The following is a 13,187-nucleotide window of genomic DNA, read 5'->3' on the forward strand; positions in this document are numbered from 1 at the left end:
GAATAACAAATGTTGAAGGCTTATTCTTAGCTTTATGATCCCCTGTTTTGATTGTGAGTTGTAGTCGCAATGCCCTAGTCTGTATAGTATGGTAGGTTTTTGGATTCTGGTTCATTCACCCTTGAGGAGGGTGCAAGTTCCAGTGTTCTTCCTCATTCAAGCACAGATAAAACTGGAATGTTGCCTAAGAGTTTGGAAAAAAGAACTTTGTGGTTACAGAGACAAACAGTAGACCAATTTATTTGCGAACAAGATATAAAAGCTTGTTTTGAAAGAGAGCTGCTGCTTGTGTCAACATGCAGCAATTCTTTATTTTTTTAAAGCCAGATTTTGGGGTATTAGTCCCCAGAATGGATATGGAGGGCCTGATGCCATTTGTGGGCTGCTTAATTGCTAGTCCTAGTATAGTTGTTCCCACTGGTGGGAGGACTTAAATGGGAGTGAAGGGACTGCATGGAACTGCAGACAGCTCACAACTGGTAAGATATGATTCTCTGGGATTTTGGCTTATGATTGCATACAAACATATCCTGTCTGTCCTGGTGCTTCAAGCTGAGTAGTATAATATTTTGTTCCATTTGTCTACTTGTATCCTTACATGTTAAAAAAATCATTATTTTGGTTCTAACTTGAGGAATTAGTAATCATAAGCGTTAGTTGATTACACTAAAATGATATGGGCATGACTCCCTTTGGGGCTAGATGTTAAGCAGGCAGAGAAAGTGAAATCTCCATGCAGCTATTGTTGTCTGTAATTCCAATTTATAGGTTCAGAAAATGTAGATGTATATTTACATAAATAGATATTAGAAAAAATGTCTTGAAACTCAGATTTTTTTTTGCTACATGAATTTGAATTTACATAAATGGTAGCGGCGACTCATAAGAAAATGGAACAAGCAGAACTGATCGGTGAAGGTTCTACATGCTCACAGGACTGTAATTTGTCTGGGTTTTTTTGTGAATATTTCTGCTAATTTCTTACTGTTTCATTGAAATTGTTGCAGTAACTCTTATTGCTTTTCAGCCTAATGCACCTTCTAATACCAACCCTTTTCCACATGAAATACCCTGTCGAACCTTTGAAAGCAGCTTCTCCATTTAATCTTGCTGAAAAACCAAAGACTGTACAGCTGCTATTGGATTTTATGTTGGATGTTCTCCTTATGCCTTATGGGTAAGTAACTAATCAAACACCATGTTGTCTCACATGTTGTTGGTTCATGTCTGCTACTGTTGAGCTCCAAAAAAAGGGGAGGAAGGATTTTATTTTTAAACCTGCGCTCTCTTGAAAATGCAGTTGCTGAAGTTCCCTGACTATTATTGTAGACCTTTAAGTTTTTCTTGAACTGGGTCAAAACTGTAAACTGGGACCCTGAGACCCTGTTTCCATCCTCAGATCAGTTGTGAACTGCTGGGGCAAATCAGCACTGATTCTTAAGATAAAATATTGTGAAGAAGCTTGTGGAAATACTTAAAAGAGATGATCTGGGCTTGTATTTGGTTCTGACTTGAGGAATTAGTCATAAGATTTAGCTGATTACACTAAAACGATAAGGGCATGGTTCCCGTTAGAGCTAGTTTTAAGTAGGCAGAGGAAGTGAAATCTGTATGGCAGCTACTGTTGTCCAATCCTGGATTAAGGGAAGTCTTTTTCCCCCAGTACTAACTACATTTTGGATCTGTACCACTGTGATACCATAGTTGTTTTATTTATGTGCAGATATATATAGAGATTTTAAGAGACATGTGTTTCTGTGAATCTGATTATAAGCTTTATTAAATTTAAGTTTAAAACCTGTTGTGTTTATTTTGTGTCAGGTAGCTCAACTAATTGTGTTCTTCATATGTCTTGATAGACTTGTGTATAAGTTTTGGCCTGTTCAAGTATTGCCTTCACAGGTAGCTTCACCGTGGTTTTAGAGGCCTTGCTCTTCTTCTCTCTGTTGTCCATTTAGACACATACAAAACAATGCATCCGCAGAGGGAGTGGTTCCTGCTCATGTTCAGACCCTGTGTGAGCAGAAACATGTACTTCCAGATGCATCAATTTCCATCTGTAGCTGGCAGCAACAAAGAGCCAAGGAGCCAGATGCTGCCCTCAAAGTGGGCGGTAACATCGAAAGAAAACTTTTACTAAGCAAATGTTTTCCAGTCTGTATTTTATGATTTCTCGTATTATTTTTTTCTGTTGTACTTGATATTGGGGTATATTTAGATTTCTGTAGGTGTTGTTTGTAAACATTTTACAAGATATATGTAAGAAGTTCTTTTTTTGCATAGCTACAGAGTTGTGATGTTTTGTGCACATAAGAACAAATTCAGTTGAAAGTGTTGAAGGAGGGAGCAGTTGGCTTGTTTTTCTTTCCTTTTTTGTGACATCATTGCAGGTACCTAGAGGATATATAGTTCAGTTTTCATGTGACACAGGTGGACAAAATTACTTTTAAAAGTGACTCACTGGTTAGATGCCTGGGTCTGACCAGCTTGTTAGTCTGGCACACAGTCTGTGATAGTACAGTTGATTCATTCACCAGTTCACTAGCCCTGACACTACCGGATTTCATATCTCTCTTCTGTATCTTATTTCTTTGTCCCCCTTTCCTTAGATATGTATTGAACGAATCCCAGAGCCGCCAAAGTGTGCCAGCAGGGCAAGGGTCTTCTTCATCAAGCAGTTCTGGAGGCTCTGGGATCCCTCAGCCTCCCCCAGGAATGAGCTTTTATGCAGCCAAGCGGGTGATTGGTGATAGCCCGTGGACACCTGAACAGCTGGAACAGGTAGAGCAAAATTAATTTGCAAAGTAAAAGAGTAACAGGAGTGTGTGTGTGTGTGTGTGTGTTGAAAATTTGCCATATGGGTGTATTGTTGCACTTAAATCAAATTCTCCCCCCTGCCATACTTCCCATTAGATGTTATGCCTGAAGCCTGAACTTCTTGTGATTCTGTTCAAGCAGGTGATAATATAAAATGCAACATTTTGGAAATGCAGAAACGAGAAAAGGATTGCCAGATTAGTTCAGTGGTTTAGGTATTTGGCTGAGGAGCCAGAGGCTGGGAGTCTGATTCCCCACTGTGGCTGCTTGACAGGGGGTGGACTTGTTGATCCATAGGGTCCCTTCCAGCTCTGCAGTTCTAAGATGATAATGGTTGTTGTTGTTGTTACTTGTACAATGTACATCTATGGTTGGAAGGAGAAAAGTACCAGCAACCATATGTATATTGTTACAGGAGAAAAAGTGCAGAAATACTCTTGTTGTTCATCTCATAACTGAATACCTGGCCCCAGGTACCTTGTCAATTACCAAACTGCATGTTTGGGGAATTTGCAATTTAACTCTCTAAAATACAGCCTGTGATGAACTGACCATTCACTTAGATCTGATTTTATTATCCTGTATTTATAATAACAGCATCCAGTCTTATTTTTGCTATTTCTAAGGTCAAATGTCTAACAAATGTGCGTGACATATGAACTCTTTTCCACTTTTTCTGCTTTGCTTGGCAGTGTAAATTGGGCATTGTGAAATTTATTGAAGCTGAGCAGGTGCCTGAACTTGAAGCTGTCATACATTTGGTCATCGCCTCCAGTGACACGCGGCATAGTGTAGCCACTGCAGCAGACCTTGAGCTTAAAAGCAAGCAAAGGTAATGGTTTATAATTTTAAATTTATAATTTTATAATTTTAAAATGTTGAACTTTTAAAAATGTTGAATAGGTATTAGAATTGCTTCCTCAATTCTCCTTGTTTATTACAAAATAATTTCGCTTAGTATTGTTTTGTGCTTTGGCATTTGCCTTTGGTGATATTGTTGCCTTGTAGTTTTCCCACACACATTCCATCTTCCACCACTGTGTTATTCTCCTCGACCCATGTGTTCTAGAGATGATAGAAAAATCTGTATTAGATTGGCTGGCGAAAGTCATCTTCTGTCTCTTTAGTCCTGACAGAAAGGTTGTTTCCTTCAATATGCAGTGCTTAATTAGTAATTTGGGGAAAGATTGGAGCTGTTATACTTACATAACAGAAGAGCTGTTTTCCTTTTAGAGTTGTGCTGAGGTATGTTTTCGGCAGAATGGGCAGTCTGAACCTTTATTGTTTATTATTTTCTTCTATTTATAAACTTCTGTACTGAAAGTATATGCAATTTCAGTGTTATTTTCGGAGACTATGGAGGGCAGATTACTTTGCATGTGATATTTGTATCCTAACCTTCCTATCTATCCCATGTATACCTCTGTCTTCTCCCAGTGAGAGGAAGACTGAATAAGTTCTTTGCATATTTAGCCAAATATGAGGAAGAATGGGCCAGAGCACCCAAAAACACTCAGCCTGAGCTGATTTGAGAGATCTTGCTTGCCCTTCTGGGGCTTAGGGACTAATTCCATGGATGTTGCCATTTGTGCTTCTGGTTACGTGATGGTGGCTTCTAAGAATGTGTCATGTGAACTTAGAATTTGTGAATAAGTAAAGTATTACACCAAATAGATCCTAGTGTGACAGAGACCAATTTTCTCTCATTAAATCAACACACTTGGGCTCTCTCTACAATCTGTGCAACATGGCAAAAGGAGTGCACAGCAATTTCTGGCTAAAAGGTAGTGTGATCTTTAGACCTCTGGAATTTAACGATATATCATTATCATGGAAGTAGAGATGTGTTACTTAGAAGCTCTGTTGAGATGTGTTGAGGAAGCTATGTTCATTAACATGTGGAGGGTCACTTGCTTCACATGATAATAAAGTCTGAAGAGAAGTTCTAGCTCATGCACAGAGCCTACATGCAAGCAGCAGCTTATGTCCAGATTCCTCCATCGTTGTCTGAAGAAAGTGATTTCAAATGAGAATGTGTTAGGCACTCCCTGTTAAGCATATTAATTAAAACCAGATTCATTAACACCTTAATATGGCTGCATCCTTCCACACTTCTCAGTTTACTGGTAGTTGGTTGATAGCAGGCATTGTTGTATTTAGAACAGACCTGTTAAAATCAGTGATATGTCACAGTTTGGAAAAGCACACTTCCATAAAAAAGTTTCTTTCTCCAAGGTAAGATACAGCTTTTCATTTGAAAGAAATCCTGTTAAATTTGTAACTGGGACAGTAACAAAGCATACGTAATTTAAAATAGAAATACAATATAAATATTGCAAATAAAATATTTAATTACTATAGTGATTCGATGTGTTTATTGAGGTCAGGAAACCCACTTTGATTTCAACAGTTTTTGTTGAAGATTTTAAGATGTTCCAAAAAATCATTGAAAGAATTACGGTAAAACTTCAGTAATATAAATAACATGTGAGGTAGGAATTAGATTAAAAATACTTGTTATTTGAGTATATATGTGTTTAATTCAATGCATAGAAAATTGAGCAGAGCACGTAGAATTGTAAAAATGAAAAGCGTACTTCATACATAAAGAGCAAAGTATGCATCCATTCTTTTTATGTACTTTTTGAGAAAAACCATACAACTTGAAATATATTAATATTAAATAAAACCAACCAGCAGGGCCTTATGCCGAATTGCAAACACTTTTAGAAGGTTCCTTTAGTTTCAGTGGGTTTTGCCATATTGCATTTGGAAATCGTAATGTAGAAATATGTACCTTACATTTCCTTGAGTCTGTGGAACTACATGGAGGGGTTGAATTTTGGCCACAGTCTTTTTATACATAAGCATATTCTGCTTCAGCTCCAATGTGACAGTAGAACAATTATTCCATGGTTGCTTCAGCACTGCAGTTTGTAAACTGGGTTTGTGAGTGGCAGAGAGGATATTGGTATTTACCATTTTTAGGCATAAATGTTCCTGTGGTACTTGAGTAAAATAAGAGCCAAAAAGTACTTTGGCTGTATAACAATGAAATAGAAAATATATGGATCACATAGTTGCGGATCACCTAGCAAGGAAGCAGATAGGTAGCTGACTTATAAGTTCCAATAACTGGTTTTCTCTTAATTTGTGAGTGCATGTCTTAATATATTTCAGTTAGTTGATTACTGAAAATGTGTATCCTGCCAGCAGCCAGTTAGATCTATTCAGTCGTGTAAAATAATTTCACAGCCTTACCATATATGTATTCTTCTAATGTTCTTTAGTTTAATTGACTGGAACAATCCAGCCATCATCAACAAGCTGTACAAAGTGTACCTGGGGGACATACCACTAAAAACAAAAGAGGTGAGATTTGCTTCCCAAAATCTGTGTGTGTTCTTGATATCTCCTACACCTTTTATTTTGTTTTAAACTTGTGAAATTTTATTTTATATGCTGTTATAGTGTGTGAGGAACAACTGTGCTTGCCAGAGTTATTTACTACTCATGTTTTTGCTTTTTTCACTAACTTGAAAGCAACGAAGATACAACCTGGAGGTTTCTTTCCCATATAGCATCCAGTTGTGTAACTGAATGACAGTCTTGCTCTATTCTGCAACAACTTTATATAGTTCACCAGGACAGACATTCCACATTCCTACCTGCTTGTGGCTCTTGTAATGCTCAAAGCAGGGACTAAATTTTAAAACAAATACATACATTTCTGGTTTAGAAAAAACGTAGGTATTTTAGGCATTATTATTCTTTCAATTTAATTCTAAGTAACAGTGTTCTTCACACATACTCTTTACTTAAGATATGTTGACAAGAAAATATAGGTTAAGCAATGAAATGCTATGCAACCCACATGCATTGCTACAAGGAGAACATTAATTTCTTCCTGCTCTTCTTAAGAATTGTCACATTCTCAGACAGGCCAAGGAAAGCTTGGAATTCATGAGATACTTTTGCATGTATGTCTTTTAAAAAGATTTAATATAAAGTGCACATGATGGTTCCTTTTCTTCAAACCATCATTAATTTGTGAAATTCAGCCACAAGATGTGATTATAGCCATTCATTTAGATGACTTTCCAAGGAGATTAGACACATTAATAGAGGATATGTGTCAACAGTTGTTGGCCAGTATATCTGAATGGATCTTCAAGGTTCACATTGAGTTTACCTCTGAATTCCAGATGTAGGGAACAAAAATGGATTACTCTTGCCTTCATAGCATTCTTATTAGATCCCCTTAAGGTGACACCATACTAAATAGACTTTAGGTCTGATCCAGTAAACCTCCTTTTACTATTTTAAATTGATTTTCAGCCTCATCTTCCCAGCAGAATTCAGTTATGTCCATTAGTCTGCTCCCTGAACAGCCACTTAGGAAACAATTGTTAATCATTGGGCCATATGTTAAATCTCTAGGAGCTTAATTTGTGGGAGATGAGATTTGGGGAGTTTCATTTAGAGTTTAATTTTATCTGCTTTCAAGCTTTCAGGATTTGTCTTTGCATATAAATACATGTTAATTGCATACATACAGTGAAGGTATTGAAGTTACTTATTTAAAGAATATACAGTATGTTCCATCATTAAACAAAATCAAAATCACTTAAAATAAATACACACATAGAAAAAGAATCCAAATTGCTGAGAGATTTTTTTAAAAAAATGTAACCTAGCAGTGTCATCTGCCACAATCTATGTCTGGTCCTTGATGTCAAGGACCAGACAGCAGTAAAGGTGGACATCCCCTTTTCCCTCAGGAACACTTTTAGTACAACACTGAACCAGCAGTGCCCTATCTGAAACACTGGATGAGGTTGCAACTAGAGACAGGGAAATAAATATGAATATCCATATCCCTGGTGCACCTAATGTGGATCAGGCCCTCGGAACCAGCCTGTCCACTCACATGTTGCTGCACCGCCAGCATTCTGCTCTTCCTGCCCATCATGGAAGTAACTCTGCCGTCTCCCTGCTCTGCTGGCCACTCCAGGTGGGGATGGGGGGCAGGGGGGTGGAAAGACAAGTCTTGGCTGCTGAGTGACCAGCCAAGCAGGGAGACGGCGGAGCTACTTCCACGATGGGCAGGAAGAGCAACCCGGGATCCTGGAGGTAGGGCAACATGTGAGTGGACAGGCCAGTTCTAACGGCCAGACCCTCATTAGGTGCACCTGAGACATATTTATTTATGAATACAAATATCCCTATCTCTAGTTGCAAACATTTTGGTTTTCAATGTATTCTCGAAGGCTTGGTTTTCATCTCTGCTAAAAGTATTCCTGACAAATAATGGGAGTGGCTTCAGCTTCACCTTGTATTTCTCTTCATAGCATTAGGTCAAGAGCTATCAACTTCCTGCTATAATAAAAATGTATTGAAAACAAGAAGGAGATGCTAATGGCTTGTGGAAACCACAGTAGACCCTAGTATCTGCATGCTGAGTACTGCTATCAGGCCTGTTAAGGAGCTAGGGATAGGCATCTTGATGGAACTCCAAGAAAATGCATGTTCTTGAATTGTTTTTATGCTGGTTGTTGTGGGTTTTTTGGGCTTCTTGGCCGTGTTCTGAAAGTGGTTCTTCCTAACGTTTCGCCAGTCTCTGTGGCCGGCATCTTCAGAGGACAGCAAACTGTGCTCTGGGTAGGCTAGAGAGTGGGTGGAGTATTTATGGCTGTGAGAAGGCTAGTTTGTGAGGTAGGCTATTGTCCTAATCAGGAGATGGTTGATTAATGTGTTTTGTTGTGGATGTATTGTTTTGATGAGGAGGGGAGATTATCTGTCCCTGTGGTTGATGGGTGTCATTAGCTGGTCTTTTGTGTGCAGTAATCCCCTGACCTTGTGGCTGGGTGGAGTTCGTTGACCTTTTGCACTCTGTGTTTTTGAGAGCTGGGAGCCAGGTTTTGTTGAGTTTCAGACATTTCTCCTTCCGGTTGAAGTTTTGTTTATGCTTGTGGATTTCAATGGCTTCCCTGTGCAGTGTGACATAATGATTGCTGGTGTTGTCTAGTATTTCAGTATTTTGAAATAGAATTTCATGTCCAGTTTGTTTTATGACATGTTCAGCTACTGCAGATTTTTCTGGTTGTTTTAGTCTGCAGTGTCTCTCATGTTCTTTGATTCTGGTGTGGATGCTTCGTTTTGTGGTTCCAATGTATACCTAATCATTGTCCTGATTAGGACAATAGCCTACCTCACAAACTAGCCTTCTCACAGCCATAAATACTCCACCCACTCTCTAGCCTACCCAGAGCACAGTTTGCTGTCCTCTGATGATGCCGGCCACAGAGACTGGTGAAACGTTAGGAAGAACCACTTTCAGAACACGGCCAAGAAGCCCGAAAAACCCACAACAACCATTAGATCCCGGCCGTGAAAGCCTTCGCGAATACATGTTTTTATGCTTTTTACATAGGTTTAACAATTCTGCTGATCATGTAACATTATCTTTGTAACATGCATTTTCCCATAAATTTCTGTCTACTTATTCCAGGGAGCTGTTCTTAAACCAGAACTAAAACGCGATCCAGTCAGCACACGAGTAAAGTTAAAGATTGTCCCTCATCTTCTGCGTTCCAGGCAAGCTGCAGAAACATTTCCTGCAAATATTCAGGTAATGTTCTCTCCTTCACAGTGATGCCGTTTTCATCTAGGTTGCAGCACATGGATAATTGTAGCAATAGCACAAGTGAATACCAAAATTTAGGATATCTTTTATACATACTCTTTTATTTTAGACCTTGTTTTTCACAAATGATTATTGATACTTATTAGAAGTTGAAAGGATGTTAATTTTTACTGGGATGTAGAAAATTTGAAAGGAAAACCTATGTAATCTAGCAGTGGGCTCCTCATCGTTGCCAGTTGAATCAATAAGATGATGTTAAATCAGCACTTACCTAGTATCAGATGATTCAGTGGATCTATGAAGTTGGTCTTGGAACTAATGGATTCGGGTTATGTTTACCATTGTAGGGGCTGTGATAACTGGAAGAGAATCTGAAATAATTCTAATTATTCTTTTTATTCTGCTAGGTGGTCTATGATGGGCTGTTTGGTGCAAACACCAATGCAAAACTGAGAACCTTGTCTCTTCAATTTGTGCATCATATTTGTGTCATGTAAGTTATTGAATATTATTTATGGCATCATATGTACATATGTAACCTTTATCAAGCTATACAGTATTCATAGGGAATTGCATGCAGAATAGAGCCAGATGTAAGTTTATGTTTTGTGAAGAAGAGCCGTGTTGGATCATACCAGAGAGTAACACAATGAAGTTATGCCACTGGAAAAGAAGTACTCTCTTAAAAAACGGCAGCAGTGAAAATAATAAAACCATTACAAGCATTATCATGTAAATATTTCCTTTTCATTGCCTGTCAGAAACCTTCTTTTTAAGTGCCTGTCAAAAGCTGCCCTTTTAAAAAATAAATTAAATTTTTATTCTTCTGTTTATTGAATTTCAGTTGCCCTGATAGTAAGATAAAGCCATTAGGCCCAATGCTTCTGAATGGACTAACAAAACTTATTAATGAATATAAAGAGGTGAGTTTAAAGGATTCTTCCAAACAGTGACTCTTTTTATCTGTGGTTAGTTGGTATTTTATTCAAATGAGCTATGGAATGTATAATGGCTAATACTTACAAAGAAAAGATGTGGAATGGGCAACACAGTAGTCATCTGTGAGCAATAATATCCTAACTTTACATATGGTATGTATATTTTAATGCACTCTGATACAGTTTGCTTGCTCTTTTTTAACTTCATAGTTTCTGCAGGTAGGGAAACAAGGCAGCAAACTGCATCTACCTATATACAGTATATCACAGAAGTGAATCAACCCCTCACATTTCATAAATATTTTAGTACATCTTTTCATGTGACAGTACTGAAGAAATGACACTTGACTACAATGTAAAGCAGAGAGTATACAGCTTGTATAACAGTGTAAGTCTGCGGTCCCCTCAAAATAATGCAACACATAGCCATTAATGTCTAAACCGCTGGCAACAAAAGCAAGTACACCCCTAAGTGACAATGTCCAAATTGGGTCCAAGGAGCTGTTTCCCCTCCTTGGTGTCATGAGACCCGTTAGTGTCACAAGTCTCAGGTGTGAAGGGGGAGCAGGTGTTATCACTCTCACTCTCTCAGACTGGTCACTGGAAGTTCCACATGGCACCCCATGGTAATGAACTCTCTCAGATTTGAGGATCTGAACAAACGAATTGTTGCTCTACATAAAGATGGCCTAAGATTGCCAAAATCATATCCAGAGAATGGCTTTGGGAAATAGACGTATGAATGCCACCAGCATTGCTGCAGAGGTTGAAGGGGTGGGGAGTCAGCCTGTCAGTGCTCAGACCATATGCTGCACACTGCATCAAATTGGTTTCCAGGGCTGTCATCCCAGAAGGAAGCCTCTTCTAAAGATGATGCACAAGAAAGCCTGCATACGGTTTGCTGCAGACAAGCAGACTAAGGACATGGATTTCTGGAACCATATCCTGTGGTCCGGTGAGACCAAGATGAACTTACTTGGTTCAGTTGGTGTCAAGCATGTGTGGTGGGAGTGTCATGGTCTGGGGCTGCATGAGTGCTGCCGGCACTGGGGAGCTACAGTTAATTGAGGAAAGCACAAATGCCAACATGTACTGTGACAAACTGAAGGAGAGCATGATTCCGTCTCTTTGGAGACTGGGATGCAGGGCAGTATTCCAACATGATAACGACCCCAAACATACCTCCAAAACAACCACTGCCTTGCTAAAGAAGCTGAGGGTAAAGGTGTTGGGCTGTCCAAGCATGTCTCCAGACCTAAACCCTATTGAGCATCTCTGGGGAATCCTGAAATGGAACGTAGAGGTGCGCAAGGTCTCTAACATCCACCAGCCCTGTGATGTCGTCATGGAGGAGTGGAAGAGGACTCCAGTGGCAACCTGTGAAGCTCTGGTGAGCTCTGTGCCCAAGAGGGTTAAGGCAGTGCTGGAAAATAATGGTGGACACACAAAATATTGACACTTTCTGCCCAATTTGGACATTGTTATTTAGGAGTGTACTCACTTTTGTTGCCAACGCCTTAGACATTAATGACTGTGTGTTGTGTTATTTTGAGGGGACAGCACATTTACACTGTTATGCAAGCTGTATACTCGCTGCTTTATATTGTAGCCAAGTGCCATTTCTTCAGTGTTGTCACATGAAAAGATATACTAAAATATTTATGAAATGTGAGGGGGTGTACTCACTTCTGTGATATACTGTAGCTTCCTCTTGCATCCAGACCCTTAAAACTATAATTTATGGTTTTCAGACGAGTCAGAATTTTTGAAGCAGTAAAAGCAGTTGCACCTGAGCAGGCCCAAGCATACCTGAAAGCGAAGCTAATCAATTCTCACCCAAGGGTTTGGGTTGTTGTTGGAGGCAGATGCAAAGTCCAGAATCCAGTCGTGTTATTTCACTGATGGAGCTACTTCTGTGAGCAAGGAGAATATGCTTTCCTTCCCACTTGCATCCCTCTGCCCTCCCAGAAATGGCTCTAGGGGGCTGAGAAACTACTTGAGCCATTTTTGGGTAGTATATGGAACTTCATAGGAGAGGGAAGGGGAAGAAAATCCCATGGCATGCTCTCTTTAAGTATTTGCTATCATGACTTCTGATGGAGGCTGAAGGTTGATAGCTGTATATTATGTGAGCCACATGGCATATTTAATGTTTTCTCAGACATTGGAGGAGATGGATGTAAAATTTGAGTATGCAGTTTGAATAGGTTTTATTCACATAAAAAATTATAAAATGTAGACCCATATTATGCTATCAATTTGCGGATTATATCTGGATGTTTGATACTAAAGTCTATATGGTTTTTGAAGTTGTAATTTGGTCCACTGAATATGCAACAGTATCATACTTGCCAAGGCTCCTTTCCCTCCTGGAAAATTAAAATTGAAAGAGCGGAGTATTTTTATTGGCATATATAGTCATTTTTCAGCTCTGCATTTATACTATAATCCTTATGTTTTTCATCTTCCAGGAGATGCTTATTATATCGACACATTTGTGTCATAGAAAAATATTTTATTAGGAGAAATAGGGGAAGGAATATATAGTACAAAATGCGGTTATCAGTGATAAATGAGGAACATCTAAGCATATATTTTTTCCTCTCGTGGCTCTTTCTACTGATGTGTTTTTTTCTTAACAATTGAAGGACCCCAAGTTACTCTCCATGGCCTACTCAGCTGTTGGAAAGCTTTCCAGGTAACAGAAACACATTTAATCTCTTGAGATAATCAGTTAACTTTCCAAAGCAAGTTTTACTCATTAGTAAGCAAGTTAGTTAATGGAG

At 38.9% G+C, this 13,187-nt stretch overlaps 1 protein-coding gene across 4 annotated transcripts in view; it reads left to right on the forward strand.

The window, feature by feature from the left end:
* The window catches only part of ECPAS (Ecm29 proteasome adaptor and scaffold), a 97,602-nt gene that overhangs the window by 12,343 nt on the left and 72,072 nt on the right, over positions 1 to 13,187 (forward strand). For all 4 annotated transcript variants that reach the window (XR_013541411.1, XM_020791091.3, XM_078384876.1 and 1 more), the window contains 8 exons: positions 1,028 to 1,177; positions 2,610 to 2,781; positions 3,510 to 3,649; positions 6,108 to 6,189; positions 9,329 to 9,448; positions 9,871 to 9,956; positions 10,308 to 10,386; positions 13,050 to 13,099. Coding sequence is in view for 3 of the 4 variants with exons in the window: in XM_020791091.3 (XP_020646750.3) it covers positions 1,028 to 1,177; positions 2,610 to 2,781; positions 3,510 to 3,649; positions 6,108 to 6,189; positions 9,329 to 9,448; positions 9,871 to 9,956; positions 10,308 to 10,386; positions 13,050 to 13,099 (879 nt within the window). In the remaining variant the exon portion in view is untranslated. The remainder of the gene's footprint in view (positions 1 to 1,027; positions 1,178 to 2,609; positions 2,782 to 3,509; positions 3,650 to 6,107; positions 6,190 to 9,328; positions 9,449 to 9,870; positions 9,957 to 10,307; positions 10,387 to 13,049; positions 13,100 to 13,187) is intronic.

This window comes from Pogona vitticeps, chromosome 2 (assembly GCF_051106095.1).
Source record: "Pogona vitticeps strain Pit_001003342236 chromosome 2, PviZW2.1, whole genome shotgun sequence".
NCBI classification, from domain to species: domain Eukaryota; kingdom Metazoa; phylum Chordata; class Lepidosauria; order Squamata; family Agamidae; genus Pogona; species Pogona vitticeps.